This window comes from Xiphophorus couchianus, chromosome 22 (genome assembly GCF_001444195.1).
Source record: "Xiphophorus couchianus chromosome 22, X_couchianus-1.0, whole genome shotgun sequence".
NCBI classification, from domain to species: Eukaryota; Metazoa; Chordata; class Actinopteri; order Cyprinodontiformes; family Poeciliidae; genus Xiphophorus; species Xiphophorus couchianus.
In genome coordinates, this window is record NC_040249.1 from 8,555,822 (window position 1) to 8,576,651 (window position 20,830).

Here is a 20,830-nt window from a genome sequence, read left to right on the forward strand (position 1 = left end):
CCTTATCAGATATCCTTTTAACCGAATCTCAGCATTTGACTGTGCTTGGCAATTTTTTGTACCCATTTACTTACTCATTTTCTCACTAAATATTATATATATATATATATATATATAGAATAGCTGCCAGAAAATGACAAACGCACGGTGGGCCATGCAGTGACCCACATGCACAGCATGCCTTGCTGTGCATGTTCCATGTACAGTAGCATGGGGCTAAATCAGTAGATGCAACTTTCCCACCAAAGGGGAGGGAATAGGAGCAGGTGCTGGCTCTGCATGCTTGTTTAACAGTGGGGAGAGGTTTGGCTCATCTAACAGTATGCAACACATAACCTTTGGCTTTGTGACAAATTACATGTGAAAGCATGTGTACTTTTTATATAAAAAATGCATTTGTGCTGCATGTGCACACACTACTTTGAATATAAAGACTTGTTTCTCATGGCGGTAGAAGATGGCATATTTTTCAAAACTCAACCATCTAATTTATAATCCAGTAACACTTTATGAAATCTGACATCGAGTTTGTTTTGAGAACAGTTTAGAGCGTTATTATGTGGCTCTGTTTTCAACAAAAGCTTCAAGGCAATGTTTTTTTTTATTTGGAATCAGCCTCCCGGGGGTTGTATGAAAGAAATTCTCCAAAAAATCACAAATGAGGCCCCCAGATGACCCATTTTCACAAGAAATAAATTGACTCAATGAATTATTCCATCTAGTCTTTTGGCCTCTATAATAAGAAAGGGACTTGAAACAGAGGATAAATTAGGACACTCAGTTCTTTTGTTGCCCTTTTACAAAATCAAAGCAAAGACATTTAGGCAGATTTGGCACATTTGCCCAATTTATGGTTTTGTTTCATACCTTTCCCCTTTGAGGATGGCGAGAAAAATGAAAGGAAATGTAAGTGACTGAAGAAAAAATAGGTACTGAACTTTGGAGATAAAAAAAGACAAGAAAAATGTTGTGAGCAATTCTCTTTTTTTATACAGTATATGCCATATGCATAGCATCATCCAAAGATAAAAATCAAAAAGTGCTAAAAAAAGATAGATCATTAAATAATTAAAACATGACTACTAAGAAGAAAATACATAATACAGATAATTAAAAAGAAATATGCAACAATATTTACACAGATCTTAAGAAAGCAGTGAGAGGTGGGAAAAGACTTCGAATCAGAATGTCTTTAAGTAAGTGAGACTTTTCTGTTCCTTTTGTTGAAAAAGAGAGAAACTAATTAAGAATATATTTTTTTTAAAGAATAAAGCAACTTTGGTGCTTAGGCTAAGTGACAGCTAATTGTTTTGATGTCTAAACTTGGATCTGGGAATGACATAAAATCTGTTAACTCGGATGTCCCACAGCAGCACACTGCTTATGAATTGAGTTTGCAGTATTCTGACAGTATTATCACAAGATCATAAGATAAAGGAAGCTATTAAGAAAAGTAAAATTAATAGTGATGGCTTTTTATGAAGCATTGACTGCAACTTCTTTAGAGAAACCTGTTTAGATGTGTAGTCAGAGCCTGGAGTGAAGTGATGCGCTTCCCTGACAGAAATATTTCATAAATTCATAATTAAAATGTTCAGCTATTATTTATGTCTGGATTTACTGAGCTTTTTGCTTTTTCCAGTGCAGAATGAAAGTTGGCTAAAGTGCATCAGCAAGACCCTTCAGACTACAGACACATTAAAAACAATTGGATAAGTACAGTATGTGATTTAGTAGCACATATGGAAGTGGCACAAATCAGATTTTATTTTTTTTTGGGGGGGGGTTAAAAAAAATCTGAATTCGGTCTTTTAGACTGCTATGAAAAAGTTGGATATGGGTCATATGTCGACAAAAAAAAGGGATATGGGTCACATTAGCCTTTCACTCTGCAATTTGAAATTCCAACTTAGGACAGACTAATGCAGAACAGGAGAACAAGAGGTTTTTTTCTTTCTTTTTTTTAAGTATTGTGTTGCAAAAGGTAAGTCAGGTAGTAGATGTTATAGGAAGTTTCAGAAACGCTGGTATAGAGGGAGGACAAAATAAAGAGATGGAGGGAGCTAAAAGGACCATGCAATATTATGGACAATTTCCCCTTGTTAGTAAATTAAAAATATGAAATGACATTGTTTTTTTTTTCATCCCATAAGATTATGGGATGTTAAAAAAGGCCAGGGACATACAGAAATAGTGTTATTTTCTCAAAGCAGGTTCCAGTACAGATCCAGTACATCAAAGAAAACAGGGGAGAAGGAAATGGCTTCTAACAAGCAATGCTGAAGCTCAACTCCACAAGGTCTGCAAGGGATATGGTTACTGTCACCTGTGGGTTAAAGCCTCCTCCCTGGTTTGATGTTTGAATTTGAGGTTATTTGATGCTTCACTTTCAAGTCGGCCTGACAGAACACGACTGCAACCAGATTTCCCAACAGGACTCTTAACTGCTCTGCAGACAAACTCGCACACATCACCCTCAAGCCACATCAAAGCAGAGCTCTCATCTCTGCCCTTTATGAAGACACCAAGACACAGATGGGTTTTATATTGGTTTGGCTCCGTCTAGTGGCGGATATATAGAGTTACAGGTTCAAACAGGTTTTTTTTCAGTAAAAGTGGTTCAGTGTTGTTGCTTTTCTTTTTCTCTTTCAGTGACAATGGTGTTGTTTCTGATTGGATCCTCCATCACTGTCAACAATTCATCTCATGACAACCAAACTGCAGGTAAAACATCAAAGGTCTTGCACTGCTAACATTAAAGAAAGAAACGTGTATATTTTAAATAGCAAAGGTTTAACATTTGGTTTTAACATATCAAAGTAATTTTCCAGATCATCTAACAAAATGAACGGGATGCTGTTGTAAAGACGAAATTTGAGAGAGTAACTTATCTTTCATTTCCACGTATGTCCAGATTTGCCAGGTCCGTGTTGTACATTTTGAACTAAAGCTGATTTAACTTTTGAATGCCAGTAAAAACACTGAAACAGCCTTTTGCCCTACTGCCAAATTGGAAGCCAGCGTCAGCATGGAGCTGTTTAATGATGTGTGGAACATCTAGAAAATAAAACCCAATTAGGACCAATACATGTCCAGAAGTTATAAAAACAGATGGAGAAAGGGTTATAAATTAAAATGTAAGGAAATCCAGAATGTTGATATGGAAAATTTATAGGTTCCTTGTGTATTAAAAAAATATATTCTCAAGGGTAATTATTACAGAAATAAAAATGTTCAGTGAGTTACAAAAAACAAGATAATCTAACAGTTCAGTGCATACCATTTAGAGCAACATTTCCAACAAAGTTGAAGACATTAAAACTATATGGCTTCTACTTAGGACAATTAAAAACGAAAAAGATGCACAAATTAATGCTTCAGCTCTGGGAACTCTCCTGAATGCTGTTTGTTTCTGCAGCAATCATAAAACTGCCTCCTTCTTTCTGCATTCAGGCTTACCAAAGGTGGACTGAGTCAGAGTGCAATCTGTCCTGCAGTCTGGACTAGATATATTCATTTGTTTTTAACACACAATTCAAAACTAAACAAAATATATATATTTATTTAAATTCTGGAGTAAAATAATGAGAGATGATATGTCCAAAAACATTTCAGGAAGGCTGTGATTTAAAACATTACAGACTCACAAAAAGAGTTAGCAATTGGAGTGGCAAATTCAACATAGTGCAAAATGTGGGTGCCTATTAATATGCTATTTTTTTATATGTTTATGCTACAAAACATAACATAAACTAACAAAATATATTTATATTTTTAGGCTTCAGTTTTTCTTTTGCACAGAAACAGTTTACAGAAATGAGACAAAATTTGCTGCTGACATAAAAACAAACTGAGTAATTTATGACAGCTCTGTCAACTGCAACATTAAAAATGCATAAAAAAAATACAAGTAAACATATTTCTTCCCCCTCCTAAAAAGTACAGAAATAATGAAAGTACTTTAAAAAGAATAGCATAAAGCAATCAAAAAAAAAAAATTAAATCCTGTGAATTTTCTATAATCGTGCTCACACAGACAAAGTTGGATGTAAAAAACTGAAAAATAGTGTAACAGCAATAATTAATTCTCTCTCAGACAATCACTTATCCTTTCAGGGTCGTGAGGGGGCCTGGCGCCCATCACCAACAGTCAGCGGACGAGAGGCAGGGTACAGGATGCCAGTTCGTTGCACACAGACACAGACAGGACAAAAAAATCATGCATACACAGGTTCACACCTAAGGAGAATTTTGAGAGACCAGTAAAACTAAAAGTCTAAATGTCTTTACACTGTGGAAGAGAAAACAGCAAACAAACAGGGGATCAGAGATGGCCATAAAACTGCATCTATAAAACTACAAGTTAAATATTTATATATAATGAAATTAATAATCCAATTTAAATGTTACGGTTTTCCAAATATTATTTTACAAAAAAAGAAGAATTTATATATTAGCTCCTACTGCAATTTTAGCAAAGAGCTATAAAGCTTCGCAGATTAATTACACTACAAAAAACCCACTAAATATCCCAAAAGATCTGGGTTTTTAATTAAAAGAAATGATTGTTCCACATTAGATATGTTTAAATAAAACACCAAGGAAATTGCAATATTTTATTTATGTTATAATGATAAATTCAAGAAGACTAAGAGATAACTCAGACAGACTTTTTGTAAAATATATCAGTAGTTGTCACAGAAACCCAATCCCACATCTTATTGCAGCACAATCAGCCATCAGTGCATTACTCCTAACAATTGTTCTTAATCATTATTGTGAGCATAAACCCACTGCAAGTTATTTCTGTAAATCTGTAAGAGAAAAGTTTGCTTGAGTGGAATTGTGCAAATTAAAATTTAGTCATTTTTACTTACTGAGTTACAAATTGAGTTATTTGTGCGGCATCAAGACTTCTAAGCTTTTTGAAAACAAGTCAGAAAGGAAAAAGAAAACTTTAGTTTGAAGCTTTTTGTCTTGAAGTAATCTGTTTCACTTTTTGTTTGTGCAGAAAACCCCACCCACCACGGTGATCACGTCCTGCCCTCGACGCTGATCATATCCCTGCTTCTTATCATTGTTGTCCTGCTGACAATCTACTGCCTGAGGTAAATAAAGTCGCAAAACTCACAATTACTTTCCTCACCGTCTCCCTTTTTTATCATTAAATGAAAATAAGGCTGAATGTGTCAGGGCGTTATTGTTTGGGGGTCTGGGGGGGTTAAACAGGAGGCGAGCAGTGGCTTGTGGGCTAACAGCTGCTTGTTAAGGAAGACAGCAAACAAAACGAGTAAGGTCAGATGAGGCTTCACATTCCGAAGCGACAGCATGAGGAGGAACAGCTTTACTTCTCTGAGATGGTCAATGTTTCCTTTAACTTTGTGACTCATCTCATGTGTTAAACAGTTCTCCGTGGGCACCTTTTCTACTGAACTTGGCTCTCTTCATCAGATGGTTTTCATTACCTCACCCTATTTCTTACGTTACAGGTTTAAAAACCACAGGAAAGCCCTGGTCACATCCGTGGATAAGAAGATTCCAAATGGCTTCTTGGAGGAACAAGGTACTCCTTCTGCACTCAAAATAACCACCGGAGCATGAAAATATAATGCATCCATTTTCTTTTTATGCCTTTTTTATTTTACTTGTAAATTTAAACTCTTTATGAACAAAGGAAGGCTCATGAGCCAAAGCTGGAAAAGTTGTGGGGGTGCGGGGGTGTGGGGGGGGCTCTTAGGTTTCATAGCACGTAGGGAGCCACATAAACTTTTCTTCAAGTGGAAAATAAATGTGCGGAAATGCCAAATTCCGAGCTGAGATGGTTTTGAGCCGCAGCACCAACTTTATGACTCCAGAAATCATTTCTGTCATGTACCCACAGAGGTAGGAAATCTTAATAGTCATCAGGCTTGTTTGTGCAGGTGCTGCGAGATCTTGTAATGCCGTCCACTGGGAGACATTTTCTGTCTGACCACCGTATATCCCTTTATACTCAGGAGAGCAGACAGTGGTCCTCCTCCCAAGATCTCCCTCGCCGTCCAAGAGATACTTCCCGATCCCTCTGGACTCGCTGGAGGAGGAGTACCGGATACGCTCCGCAGATGACGGAAAACTCTTCAGAGAGGAGTTCAATGTAAGATTGTTTGGTGTGGATGACGGGTTTTTTTGGGGTTTTTTTTCTTCGTGAAATCGTATATCAAGTACAGTGGACAAACAATAAAATATTTTGATAGACGGCTTTGTACCTGTTGCTTTTTTTATCATGTGAGGATTGGTTTCTTTCTTTGTAGTCACTGCCATGTTACTACCACCATGGGTCCTTTGAGGAGGCGAGCAGAGAGCACAACAGAGAGAAAAACAGATACCCAAACATTTTACCATGTGAGTGAGGGTCTGTGTATGTTAGACCGCGGGTTTATTGACGGCTAAATCACCGGGAAAAGCAGTGCAGCAGGCAGAAATAAACTTACTTTGTTTTATGTCTCCTCTCTTGTCTCAGATGATCATTCCAGGGTGATACTCAGTCAGCTCGATGGACATCTGTGCTCAGACTACATCAATGCCTCTTACATAGATGTAGGTATTTTTACCCCATAAGCTCTTCATCAATATAATCATTCTGTCTTACCTAATCTAGAGTGTTTTTTTTTTTTCCCACGCAGGGATATAAAGAGAAGAACAAATTCATCGCAGCTCAAGGTAAAGTGTTTTAAGAAAACACTGGAGTTTCTGACTCTTGATGCCATGTGTTTTGAAATCTTTCTTCCGATACTGTTCCAGGTCCCAAGCCCGAGACACTGGCTGATTTCTGGCGAATGATTTGGGAGCAAAAAACCACAACGATAGTGATGCTGACAAATTTGAAAGAAAGAAAGGAGGTATGTTCCTAATTTTTTACTGAATTATTTCAAACCCTCCTGTAAACACCACAAATTCTTTGAGACCTCTTATGTTGTCTTGTAAGCCAACGTGCTGATTATCTTTTATTTGACCCCTCTTCTAACTGGGAATCCACTCAAAAGTGTCACCCTGCAGGATCACTTAGCATTGAAATTAAATTCAGCCTAACGAGGATAATTGAGTGCTCAAAAAGCAAGTTTGATGGGGCAGATTAGAGGCGGTGGGGATCAATGATGAAGTAATTGTTGATAAGATCCTGAGAGGCTTCATGATAATTAGAGAATCTAGTTAATGGGTTGAAACGTCACTGTGAAGACCTTATCGACTGTCAAGCCGCCTCTGGATTGAATTTTTAAAACACACACTGAAAATATAAATTCTTCTACTCATACAGTGCCTTGATAAAGTAAGTATTCATTGCCTTTGAATTGTTTCCAATTCTTTCACATTACAACCACAAACGTCAAAGTGTACTATTGGAATTTTATATGATGGACCAACACAAAGTTGTAACTTGATTATCAAGTGAAACATTAATTTTGCACATCTAAAAAAAATATTTGTTCCCCATTTGTCTTAGCATAATTTGACTGGAACTCAGTCAAACTTTTGAAGGTTGGCCACATATTATCAGTGAACTTTGACTGGTCCATTCTAAAGGGATGAATATGCAGTTATTTAAATCATTGCAAGCCCTAGCTTAATGTGTAGGGTCGTTGTCCTTCTGAAAGTTGAACCTTCTCCCTAGTGTCCAGTGTTCTGCACCTCCCCGTCTTCTAGGTTCATCCATGTTCCTATTAACTCCGACTGACTTCTGTTGTTATTGATACCACCATGACCAGCATCATGGTGGCTGCATGACGCTGCAACCACCATGTTTCCCCATGCGGTTGGTGTCCTTTGGGTGATTCGCAGTGCTATTTTTCTGAAGGTTTATCCCTTGGGGGAATCAGATTAAATTGAGCTAACCACACTGCTCATATTTGTATTTGTCAAGAATTATGAAACCTGTTAATCCTTTTCCTCCAACTTCATAGTTATGTGTTGCTTTGTCTTGGTTTATTTCATAAAAGCCCAGTAAAATACACTGCAATTGTAACATGAGAAATTGGGGGGGAGAGGGAGGAAAGGTATGAGGGGTTATGAGTACCATGGTAAGAAATTAATATGACTGCAGTTGTAACTGCAGTAATTTTTTATGATCGCTCTCCTTCTCCAGGAGAAATGTTGCCAGTACTGGCCGGAGAAAGGATGCTGGATGTACGGAAATATCCGCGTGGCGACTGAAGACGTCATTGTGCTGGTGGACTACACCATCAGAAAGTTCTGTGTTCAATATGTAAGTGAAAATCAAAGTATTAACTTGTGCTCGTTACTAGTAGTGAATGATGACTTAAAATGAGAGTCCCTTTATAAACAAGTTATATCCCATTATATATGGGCTTCAATGGAAAATAAACATTATGAACATAAAGTGTTTATTCAGGAAAGGTTTTCAAACTGATTTTTCTTTTTAGATGTTGGTATGTGGTTTAAAACAGCTATTTATTTTTCCTATCGTCTTCATTTATGCAAATGCTAAACCAAGCGTAAGAAAGTTTCCTAGTTGGAAAATGAATATTTTAGACATAAAACATTAAAAGGGTACAGATAGCAGAAACGGGATATGTCATCAATAAATAAGCGTATTTTAACGAACAATAAACAACACTGTAATGTTCCGAGTTTATCACTACTTGATCCTCAGAAATCCACGTGCGTTTTAAAGGTGTATTTGTTTCTTTTCCCTTTTTTGATTGCCAAGTTGGATGTCTGCTTGGTGTGCTGCGAAGCTTTCACATTTCAAAATTCACTTTGTTCCTGCTCCGTCTGAACCTAGACAAGCGCAGAAATCCTCTCTGACTCAAAAAAAAAAAAAGATGAGTGCGCTGGAGCTCTGTAACGAGTGCTTTCACATTTAGCTCTCTGAAAACACAGCAACCAAGAGAGTGGAATGATGCTCTCCTGGGAGTGAGGCAAAAGGAAAAAAAAATTCTGATAATGACATTGTATCCCTGAAAGCACAGTGAGAAATATTTAACAAAAAATTATGAAAATCCATAATTAACGGATTTGTGTGTCCACATCCCTGGTGTAACACCTTTGGCGTGTTTGTACTTTTGCAGCAGGGCACCGATGGCGTTCGAGCTCCTCGGTTGGTCACCCAGCTCCACTTCACCAGCTGGCCAGACTTCGGGGTGCCGTTCACACCAATCGGAATGCTAAAATTCCTGAAGAAGGTCAAGGCTGTCAATCCGTCATATGCTGGGCCTATTGTTGTCCACTGCAGGTAAAATACAGGAAGAAAGGAGACATCAAGTGGAATGACACAAAGAACCAGATTTGCTGATTTAAGTTAAAAGCTGAGTTTACACCCAGGCTTAATAAAGTTATATATAGAGAGAAAAATTGAGCTTAAAGACTTGTAGTCCATGCTTTAGAATTGTATTTGTTTCAATGATCAGCATAATGGCCTACCAAAGAAATTTGCAGCTGACTGTAGCAACTGCTGCAACAGGTGTTGACTTCTTGAATGGGGCCCACACCACTGAAGTTCAACACCCCACTGTGGAATCCAGGCTCTGTGCTCCCAGAGGTGCAGTTTGCCCAAATGACCCTTGTAAATCTATTAGTGTTGTGTTTGGACTTCAGAGGCGAAGCATTTGTGCATATGCTCGATGGCCACAATTGACTCCTTTGTTCAGAGCACACGGTTCTACGGTTCTACAACTACAGCTTCTTTAAGTGGGAGGCAAATATAGGCTGCTTACAGTGGCTTGTGTCTCATTACCACCAAAAACTTCAATGTATTTTATGGGGGTTTTATACGATAGACCAGAGCTAGGTAGTGCATAATTGTAAAGTGGTCTTTTACCAGTCTAAAAAATGTGGTGTACATTTGCTTTCAGTCCCTTCCACGTCAATTACTTGGGAGAACTACATTATGCTGCAATTGGAGCTCTCTACCAGCTTTGCACATGTGGAGGCTTGGGATTTCTGCTGATTCTTTGTTGCAAAATAGTTCAAGCTCAACTGGATTGAACAGACAGTGTCTTTGAATATGTATTTTCTTTTAAAGTATCTCCACAAATTTTCTGTTAGATTTACAGATAGACGTTCCCCTTTTAGCACATTACGGTGCTTTGGTCTGAACCATTCCATTGTAGTTCTGTCTGTATGTGAGCCACCACCAGACCAAAGCTTTTGAAACTTCTATCGTGTTATCGTACAAGATTGCTTTGTTTATCGTTGAGTTCTCCCTGCTGAAGAAAAGCATCCTCGCAACGTGATGTTGCCAAAAAGTGAAATGTTATTGACATGTTGGCTGTGTCACCTGTATAATGGCAACGTGCAAACAGAACTTCTAATGCCTTCTCAAACATAAAACTGATGCATGGCTAAGCTGGAGATCTCGGCATGTCCTCCAGAGTGCCAGTGCATTATTTCAGATTTAAGATGATGGATTGAACATTTCAAAACTTGGGATGTTGTTTAATAACCTAATACTGCTTTAAGCTTACAACCTGTCTGTTGTGCTCTCTGCTTGTTTGTTTGGATTGTTTGGTTAAATTACTCACAAGTGGATTTGCAAATTTGACTTCTGAAGTCAGTTGGTTGCCCTGGATTTTGCGTAAAAGTGTTAGAGTTATGTGTTACATACGTGCATAAGCCCCACCTTTCAGATTTGTTTTTAAAAATGCATTTATTTTCCTTTCTCCACTATTCTACTGGTCTGTCACATAAAATCCCAACATAATACACTGGAGCTTGGCTGGAACGTGAGGAAAATGTGAAAGGGCTCAGGATGCATGAATATGTTTTGCAAGGTGCTGTAAAGGTTCTCCTTTGTGCATGTTTTGTTTTGTAACTTTTTTTGAGCTGTTTGTCACAGACCAGACCTTTCCCTTGTTTTTGTTTTCGCAGCGCCGGAGTCGGGAGGACGGGGACGTTCATTGTCATTGACAGCATGATCGACATGATGCACATGGAGCAGCGAGTGGACGTCTTCGGCTTTGTGAGCAGAATACGAGAGCAGCGCTGTCAACTCATCCAGACAGACGTAAGTGACGACCCCGTCCGACCCACTGCACCTTGAACCGACGGCTCGACTCGGAACCGTAAACAACTGGAAAACTTGGAAAACAGCCATGTTCTGCAATACAGAAAAAAACAAAAAAAAAGAGAGGAAAATAGTTCAGCAGAACTAAATCGGCTTCTGTTGTGTCTTCTGATCTATTCTTCCTCAGATGCAGTACTCCTTTATCTACCAGGCTCTGTTGGAGTACTATCTGTACGGAGACACTGAGCTAGATGTATGCTCTCTGGAGGGCCATCTGCAAAGGCTTCACAACACTAGGGCCCCCCACGACAGGCTGGGCCTGGAGGAGGAATTCAGGGTACGAAGGAAGGAGCTCCCTGTTAAACATTTCAGTAAAGAATGAATTGTCGCCCATCACCCTGCATCCTACACAGTTATATTATCATGGAAATGTTGCCCAGGGTGCAGCTCTTGGCGGCGAAAATCATAAGTAAAAATGTTTTGGATCAGCTGAAACTTTATAAGGCACCACCATCTGCCGTCTTCAGTTTGTTTTAGCTTTGATGCACAATCCTCCATGGCTCATCGCAAACCGAGCAGAATGACACTCCAGTTCCTACTTTTCAGATTTTCTTTTCGTCCCCCTCCCCTCCCTCTACCAACAAGTCATGTTTTTGTCCAGCTTCAGTTTTTGTAGTTGTTAACATTATTGAACCATTGTCTGCTTTAGAGTTAAAAAAAATAAGAAAAAAGACTGTGTTTATTCGCATTGCACTACCCTGTTTTGATTAAAGTTTTTGATCCACATCAGTTTGAATATGTTTTCTCCCATCAGAAGCTGACCAACGTTCGCATTATGAAGGAGAACATGAGAACCGGGAACCTTCCAGCCAACATGAGGAAGAACCGTGTGCTTCAGATCATCCCGTGTAAGGGTTGCTTTTTTATGCTCGGTTGGTTTCATAATGCATTATATCTGAGTAACATCAAAGCACTACGCTACCGGTGATTTCTCAGACGCTGTACATGGATATCTGTCGAATCGGTTCATGTCAGCCAGATCAATGATATTTAAATGTGGGCCTGTGTTTTTTTTCTTTTTCTTCTTTTGTTTGTTCTTTCAGTTACAAGTAGAGTAATGAAAGAAGCCGCATTTATTTACAATGTACAAAAACTTGATATTGGATTCTGGCTTTAATAAGCATTTTTTTCTTTTTTTCATGTTTCCTTTTCTTTATCAGCCTTTTTTTTAAACTTTTATTTTATTATAAATCATTTGTGGAAAGTTTTTGTCTCCTTATTTATTTTTTCCTCTCTGTAGATGATTTCAACCGAGTAATACTCTCAGTGAAAAGAGGACAGGAGTTCACCGACTACATCAATGCCTCCTTTATTGATGTAAGCGCTCCCTCTCAACCTGCTGTATAGATTTCCCATAAAAAGTATAAATAAAGCTCATTGTTTCCTTTGCAAACAATGCAAAATATTATGTTTTGCCGCGCTCTCAAGTCGTGTTTACTGGATGATCCGCCCTCCAGGGCTACAGGCAGAAGGACTATTTTATCGCAACCCAGGGCCCCCTGTCTCACACTGTGGAGGACTTCTGGAGGATGGTGTGGGAGTGGAGGTGTCACTCAATCGTTATGCTCACCGAACTCAAAGAAAGAGAGCAGGTAAAGCGTGGTCCTGCACAAACAGATGAAGAGAAATTGATCTGCACATTTAATGTTCCCTTTTTATTATTATTATTATTATTATTATTATCTTTAGATTTTTTTTGTCTGCATTTTCTTGTTTTGTATGATTTTTGTGTCTCACACTTAAAACAAAAACCCATGTGAGGAAATTAGGGCACCAGAAAGAAGGTTTTTCTAACATGGATTTATGCATATTTAAAAAAAAAATTCAGAGAAATAAAAATAACAGAAGAAAATACATCTTAAATTAGATATAAAAGTGATTTATTGTGGGTGAACTATATTAACATTTAGTCTGCTGTTGTCCTGACTATTGAAGTTTATCATTATGTATTTGGCATATGCTTATATATATATATATATATATATATATATATATATATATATATATATACGACAAAGCAATGCAAGTAATCTCCAACACCATGGAGTGGTTGAAAAATCTGTCAATGACCTTTAAAAGGAGATTGTATCAGTTTTTGAGTCTGTTGAGGTTTTAAAGAAGGCTCAAAAGAATTTGTAAAGCCCCATTAAACTGTACAGAAAATATTTTTCAAGTGGAGAATGTTTTGGACGACATGCCCAGTTCAGGCTTTCATCCTGTGAGCTATTTGAAAAACACTCAACTGATCTCCAAGTCTGCTACAATGTTATCATTCATCCACAAGTGTAACATTCATCAAAGTTTCCAAAGAAATGTTTGCTTTCTATAAAAAAACATGAAGACCAGACTAAAATTTGTCGGAAAATGAAGATCAAGAAGGACATCTGGAATGATCTTCTTTGCACCGTTAGAATGTAAAAATGAAATATTTGGAGAATGAGGAACGTTTTGCATAAAGCCAAATACATCATTCTAGGAAAGCAGCCCAAATCCACCAAAAGCTGCTTGAGAATGAAATTTAGAAACAGGTTCCTGACTCTGTCAAAGGTCATATCTGGATATGTGGGGCCCAAATGGGGTCCAGGATTTCTAGCACATCCTGAACCCAACAGGATGTGCTAGAAACCTCTTAAACATCTTACAGTTAAGGAATGTGGCAAACTTTCCTCAGACCGATGTCAGAGACTGGTGGATAGCTAAAAGAATTGACCTACTGACATTTTTTCAGCCAATGGAGTAACAAAGATGCTAAGGTATATGGGTTTCCTAACTTTTTGCTTTGGTTAATGATGCCTTTTCTAAACTAAGTTTGTTTTCAATAAAATTGGGTTGACTTTTATTTACCGGCAATTAAGTAACTTTATTTTTCAGAAATGAAAAAAGGATGAGATTTGACATTTTTTTCTTCCGACAGTAAACTGAGTATTTAATGTCTCTAATTTTTTTTTCACATGACTTTCATAATAACAATCAGGTAAATGTAGTCTAATAGTATTCTCTGTTTATTTTTCTCTCAGGAAAAGTGTTTCCAGTATTGGCCATCAGAGGGCAGTATAACATTTGGAGACTACACAGTGGAGCTGAAACTGGAAACACAGTGTGAAACCTTCACACGCAGAGATATGGTTCTCTCCAACAAGCCAGTGCGTCATGTTGTGCAATAATCTACGTTATATCTCGCTTTGTCATGACATGTCAGGAAAAAGACTTAAATCCTGCAAATGTTCTCCAGGAAAAACAGTTGCAACATGTCCGACACTTCCACTTCCACGGATGGCCCGAGATTGGAATACCAGTAGAGGGAAGGGGGATGATTGACATTATTGCTGCTGTGCAGAGGCAGCAGCAGCAGTCTGGAAACCGTCCCATAGTTGTACACTGCAGGTGAGGAACATCAGCTGAAAACTGTGCCAGCACTCCTACTTTTTCCACCCTCACATGCTTTTTGTGTTATCCAAATCTGGACTTTTGATTTTACAGATAATTATTTTTTTCTTGTTCGTACAATAACTTGTACATTTTCTCAGTAGACCCAGTGTTCTACGCCTGAACCACTTATGTGATCCCTTATAAAGACTTAGCAGTGAATGCTTTGATCAGAACCTAGCTTCAGGTGAAGTGATTCTAAGGCAGCATACCCCGATGGGATTGATCCAATCCACTGATTCACAGTCAATTAAAACCTCTCAAAGTGAAATCTCCTCTGACTCCCACTATGATTAATCTGATAAGATGAGCTAACGACAGGAAATGGTGTCATCACTTGCCTCTATTCCTTCATCACCGCTTGTCTAGGAGGGGCTTTTTAAAGCTTTTTTCCCCCTCTCCGGGGAATGGGGCTAACCCGCTGCAATCCCCAACGTCTCTCTACAATTTCTCTTCCGAGTTGCACATCACTCTCGCACTCACTCACTTCCCTACACCCCCACACACATCTCCATCTCTCCATCCCACCGTCATAGTAAACATTGACTCAGTCAAATACTGAGCTTCCAAACTGATTAGTGTTGGCGTTTGGATTAGCCTCTCTTTAAGTGGGGATAATTACTAGTGCCATTACACAAAGGTCACCTTTACTCCCTCTAACTTTTTTCACGTCAAATAGAAAACAAATGGTCTGAATTTTAATTCCATTGTAAAGAAACTGAAATATACTTTGAAGTAGAATTAATAGGCCTAAATATCTAGTGTCATAATTTCTAGACTGTGTGATTAATTCCTTCCTTCCTATGGGAGGATTTTATCATAAATTTAAAGAAACATGGTCTTGCATATGTACAGTATATTAATATGTTAAAATATTTATTTCAATGAGGAATTAATTTACTAATTAATTCATTAAATGAGTCAAAAACACAAATCTAAAGGACAACTTGAGTATGCTACCACTTCTACTTAAGCTGATGTTAGTTTAATTTAATTTAATTATATTTTTGTAACTAATTTTATTGTAAGTTTATTGGTCTCCCAAGATAGGAAAAAAAAATGGACTTGTAGCCGATGTTTTAGTTGTAATATCTTGCTTTAACTAGAGGGAGAAAAGAGTGAAGGAACAATGAGAAATTCTAAGTTTTGGAACTTTAAGAAGCATGCACGCTCATATGTTTCCATATTTAAGATTTATACATATTCATTTTACTGAATAAAAGGAAGTTTCCCATTAAATAATTAACAGATTAACTAATATTTAAAGTGGACTAATTATGGATTAAATTGACATTGTCTGAATTTCTACACATAATATCATTCACAAGGTCTATGATGCACAGACTCATTCGAAAGTTATTGAAAAGCCCATTCATGTCAGGAGCTTCATTACTAAGTGAAACACATTACATAGATTAATTATACAGAGATGGGTGTTTGAAGCCTTTCTTTATGTTAATCATGATGATTTTCTGCCTACAATTGATGAAAACATGACATTTAAAATGAGAATATTACATCAAACCAATAAGAAAAAAAGTGCAAATAAAAAAAAGCGGCCTTAATAAAAAAGGCTGTCAATTTTATTTTCAAAAGGTATTTTTAATCTGACAAATGAGTCTTATTGGATCGCAAATTCTAACATGCTGAATATGATTGTATCTCTACAGACATCCAGGGAAAAAAAAGTTTTTTGAGGATAGCTTTTGATCAGCGTTTTATGAGACATTTTGAGGTCAAATATAAGACTCTGTTGTGACTAAATAAAAAAAAAATCTAACAACCCTACTTTGAAGGGCTTCTGAGGAAACTTTTGCTCTTCCAAATACACTAAGCTATGCAACAGAAGAAATGTATAACTTTCCACTTTTGTAGAGGAAATCTGGCCTGACACTGCCGGGCTACCAGACCCGCTGGACTGCTTTGCTAAACCGCTTAGACAGAACAAAGAAAAAGATGAGAGAAAGAACTTCCAGTGTTTGCATTTCGAGAAGTAGCTTTTCATTAATTCTGCACCTTCTGTTCACAGCGCCGGCGCGGGACGGACTGGCACCTTTATTGCACTCAGCAACATTCTGGAGAGAGTAAAAGCCGAAGGCCTCCTAGATGTATTTCAGACAGTCAAGAGTTTACGGATGCAAAGACCACACATGGTTCAGACTGTGGTGAGAGCAACGCACAATCATTTTAAACATGTCAGTTTGTCCACGGTTTTGTTGTCTGGACGGTTTCTGTTCATGCTTCTCCTTTCACTTTTCATTTCCAGGAGCAATATGACTTCTGCTACAGAGTGGTCCAGGATTTTATCGACATTTTCTCAGACTATGCCAATTTTAAATAGGTCATTTTGTACATACATCAGCCAAATAAAAGTCTGCTTTGTTTTTGTTAATGTTGATTTGTATAGCATTTTACATTTTACACTTGGCATAACAGAACTAATGAAAATGTTAGGAGACCTTTGGCAAAGGAGAGCTCCAGGGCTAAATCTCCCAAAAACATGTAATCTAATCTGAACAGATTAGGTTTTCTGAATGAATTCATGCGCTACTATTGTAATAATTTCTAAGTAAAATAAGTACAGTTTATTGTGTAAATATTATTTGTGCTTAATGAAAAACAGAAAACTTCATATACATTTATTTCTGCTTTATAGTACCTCACTTTCAGTCTGGGATTCACTTAACAGCTGCTGCCTGCTGCAATTAGATTCAGCCTCACTAACTAACTTCTGTTTTGCCTGTGGCGATAAATATTAGTGGATTGGTGCCTGACTTGGCAACATGCAATTAGCTTGTATTGGAACGGGCAGGAAGTAATGCGTTATATCAAGAATTCAGATGCATCATCCCAGCCGAGCGTCACATTCTGCTTTTAAAAGAATAGTTTTTATATATTGTATCGAGCCAGGTTTAAATGCTTCCATCTTGTGTAAATCGGTGCCATTTTGATTAGACAAAGTTCTAATCTTGAGAAACTAGTCACAAAGTGACACAAGTTAAATTATGTTAAGACAGTTGTTTGCAATATCTTTTGATTTTTTTTTTAAGGGAACATATTTTGAAGAAGCATTTCACATATAGATTAGTGAATAATAATTTGTAAAAAGTCCAATACATTCATCCATTTTCTATGCCTATCTAATCATATTTAGGTTTCTGACACAGAAGCCGCTTTCCATTGATTAAAAGGTTTCTGACTTCGAATTCTTAGAACATATTGATATCAAACACACAAGAAAAACGAAAATCAAACTTAAGATTTTCGAATTAAAAATAATCTTCATTATCCCAAGCATGTTAAGACATATCTTATTAACTGAAATGAGTTGCATCACTTTACAGAAACAAGAACTCATCTTTTTAATACGGGTTTATCCATTCTACAGTAAATAGAATCTCACACTCTATAGTAACCATAGTAGTTATTGATAATCCTAAATTGCCTATACGGTACTATATTTTTGCAAGTTTTGTGATTAAGTATTTGTGGAGCATTAAAGTTTGTACGGCAAACTTTCTACTATGTTTGTACATCTAAATAATTGGTTTACACTGGAATCACTGCTCTTATTTTTTTTATTTACTTTTCATTTTTGGTGTACACAAAAATCAGTTGTGGTCATTCATCATTGCTAACTGCACTGTTGACTTCAATCTGTTCTTTTGCTAAAAGAATAACAGATAAGGGTAATGACATTTAAAGCCTTACAGCAAGTGTAACAAATGCACAAGCATCTGGTTTAAGTGATGTTTTTTTTTCTGCCTTTTGTATCTGTGCAGATTTTCAGCAACTGTTTGCTAAAAGCAGCGTCCAATAAATTATAGATGGAGATAAACGTCAGGTTTCAACCAAATGTCTTTTTTTTTTTTAGTGAGCACCTCCACACAGATGCATCCAATACATCACAAAGACATTTTATGATATATATTTAATGCCTCTCCAAGCCTGGCGGTGATCTCAGCATATGTGAGCACTTAGCCAGCTCCATTAGTTGTGTTTTGTGTCCCATTAGTCCGTAAATGTGTCACACCTGCAAAGAGGGGATTATAATCCTGACAGCAGCCTTGTACAACACCTATAAAATCCCCCCCTGGCTAATGCACCACATGCTAACAAGGAAAACACAGAGGTGAGATAGTCTTCGATGAAGTTGGGTGAATGTCCATGAACTTATAACTGTTGTTTTGATTAACTGTGGTTTACGTTATAGTCTGCTTGCGCACGGTGATGAGTTAGTTTGCATCCGTGGGCTGTGGAGCTGTGACATTATTGTTTTTATTACATATTTGGCTTTCCCCGCAGCTTTAATGAAGGCAAGCAGCAGAGTTATGGTGCAGGTGCTGTTGTTGGCATTGCTGGCTCAGGTCACTCTGTGCCAGCACTGGTCCTATGGATGGCTACCAGGTGGAAAGAGAAGCGTGGGAGAGCTCGAGGCAACCATCAGGGTGAGTGATTATTTTATGTGGAGTTGGAGTTTCAGGAAATGTGGTAATTTTATTGAATCAAAAAACCCGTTTTACGAGTAAAGCTTTCATAGAACTGGTGTGTGAAGTCCGACTCTGGTGTTGTAGGTTGAATTTCACTTCAAACATTGGTTTCAGTTCCAAAATGTCTCATGTTGTGTTCAGATGATGGGCACGGGAGGAGTGGTGTCGCTTCCTGAAGAGGCGAGTGCCCAAACCCAGGAGAGGCTTAGGCCGTACAATGTAAGAGCTTTGTATACATAATTCATCACCAATGTTTTCTACAATTGTACAATATTAATGTGCATCATGCCCCTAAAGCCGCCATGCTCTAAAATCGCAATGACAATATACAAATGGCTCAATCACTGTTTTTATTTTTCTTCTCCTGCCTGACTGAATTTGTGCATGATTAATGTGTCGTATTTTTATTTTTACCTAACTGAAGGGTGACGACCATAATTCAGATCGAATTCTTATCAATATAAATGTATTTAAATACAGTAAAATTTAAAGGAAGGTGTGATTCAGTATCTAACTTTAACACTAGCAAATCAAATTCACAGTGAATTTTATTAAACACTTTAATGGCACAGAATGATACATTTATGGCATTTGTTTCGTTTAAGTTCCAAGCTTCTGGGTATATAAACTAAAATTGTGCTTCCCAGATATTAGAGACAAATAAACATTTTAACACATACATGTAATACTAAGGGCTACACAGTTATGAAAAAGACTTGATGGTACACCACTTGATACGCCTCACAAGGACATTAATCCACAAAAGGTCATTGCTGTATCCAGATATATTCATGGAAGGTTTAGTAGAAGGAAAAACCTGTTAAAACTGCACAAACAGGAAACATCGCAACCTCAACCTAAATGTGAAGCGAAATCTTTTAAGAGATTCCGGATATTGGCCCAAAGTCTTCTTTTTCACATTTTAACTTTCACATTTTATTTAGAATTTAGTTTACAGTCTCCATAGTCAGGGATTGTTTAGGGAGTCATGCTGCTATCGGTTCAATGTGTTTTATCAAGTCCAAAGTTTAGCACAATCGTCTACCAAACATTTGCTGATGCTCATGCTTCCCTCTGCAAACAAGGTTTTTGAAGATGCTGCATTCGCAAGAATTATCACATACCCTGATACATTTAGCTTTGCCGCTAAATGTATCAGTATGTGTTTTAGTGACCATGATGTTGCTGTAGTCAATAGACAAGAAATATGCTTTGCCCAAAGCCACAGAGAAATAATTTGCTATTTTCAGTAAGACACACCAGTCACAAAGTCAACAGAAATAAATATGTAATATTGTCACTTGGTGTGTAATTAAGCAATATGAATCAAAATACTGAAAAAAATGAATTGTGTTTTAATTTACTGAGCCACAACCATATTTAAGTTGCAGCTCAAATTCTAACAAATCTCTGGTTTTAATTTCTCTAGATTAATGATGGCTCCAGCCATTTTGACAGAAACAAAAGGTTCCTGAATAAATAAAGGAGCATCAAAAAGAAGACAAACTGTATTATAATCAACGCCATGGACTGTCTACTCTGACGTCAGATTTTATCTTGTTTTCAACACATAAAATACATGTCTATAATGTCATTGTAAATCAATTATAATAAACGTTTGAACCCTGACTAAAGGTGTATTGTTTCATTTAATCAGATTGGTATAACACGTTATAGATCTGGTCACCACATTAAAAAAAATAAATAAATAAAAAGATCTTTTGTAGCTTTTAAATCTAATAAATAGTCTTTGTGTAGCAGTCACGACCGACAAGCATGACAAACTTGTGACACAACAATCTTAGCATGACAACAGCTGGTGATTAAGCCAATTTATTAGGAATCAATGACTTAA

General features: G+C 37.3%; 2 protein-coding genes across 2 annotated transcripts in view; both read left to right on the forward strand.

Moving 5' to 3' along the window:
- LOC114138424 (receptor-type tyrosine-protein phosphatase epsilon-like) overlaps positions 1-17,501 on the forward strand; it is a 29,490-nt gene extending 11,989 nt beyond the window's left edge. Inside the window, exons 3-21 of the mRNA XM_028007668.1 lie at positions 2,653-2,724; positions 5,012-5,108; positions 5,490-5,563; positions 5,997-6,133; positions 6,291-6,381; positions 6,500-6,576; positions 6,663-6,699; positions 6,781-6,878; positions 8,120-8,239; positions 9,066-9,229; positions 10,864-10,999; positions 11,187-11,336; positions 11,814-11,907; positions 12,300-12,376; positions 12,517-12,651; positions 14,077-14,202; positions 14,292-14,443; positions 16,515-16,650; positions 16,752-17,501. Of these exons, the coding sequence (XP_027863469.1) occupies positions 2,658-2,724; positions 5,012-5,108; positions 5,490-5,563; positions 5,997-6,133; positions 6,291-6,381; positions 6,500-6,576; positions 6,663-6,699; positions 6,781-6,878; positions 8,120-8,239; positions 9,066-9,229; positions 10,864-10,999; positions 11,187-11,336; positions 11,814-11,907; positions 12,300-12,376; positions 12,517-12,651; positions 14,077-14,202; positions 14,292-14,443; positions 16,515-16,650; positions 16,752-16,826 (2,043 nt within the window). The 5' untranslated portion in view covers positions 2,653-2,657 and the 3' untranslated portion in view covers positions 16,827-17,501. The remainder of the gene's footprint in view (positions 1-2,652; positions 2,725-5,011; positions 5,109-5,489; positions 5,564-5,996; positions 6,134-6,290; positions 6,382-6,499; positions 6,577-6,662; positions 6,700-6,780; positions 6,879-8,119; positions 8,240-9,065; positions 9,230-10,863; positions 11,000-11,186; positions 11,337-11,813; positions 11,908-12,299; positions 12,377-12,516; positions 12,652-14,076; positions 14,203-14,291; positions 14,444-16,514; positions 16,651-16,751) is intronic.
- A 918-nt stretch (positions 17,502-18,419) lies between these two features.
- gnrh3 (gonadotropin-releasing hormone 3) lies at positions 18,420-20,604 on the forward strand. Its single transcript, XM_028007669.1, has 4 exons — positions 18,420-18,617; positions 18,791-18,933; positions 19,117-19,194; positions 20,405-20,604. Exons 2-4 carry the CDS (start codon positions 18,796-18,798, stop codon positions 20,456-20,458), a joined length of 270 nt encoding a protein of 89 aa, XP_027863470.1. The 5' UTR covers positions 18,420-18,617; positions 18,791-18,795; the 3' UTR covers positions 20,459-20,604.
- Positions 20,605-20,830: the final 226 nt, after the last annotated feature.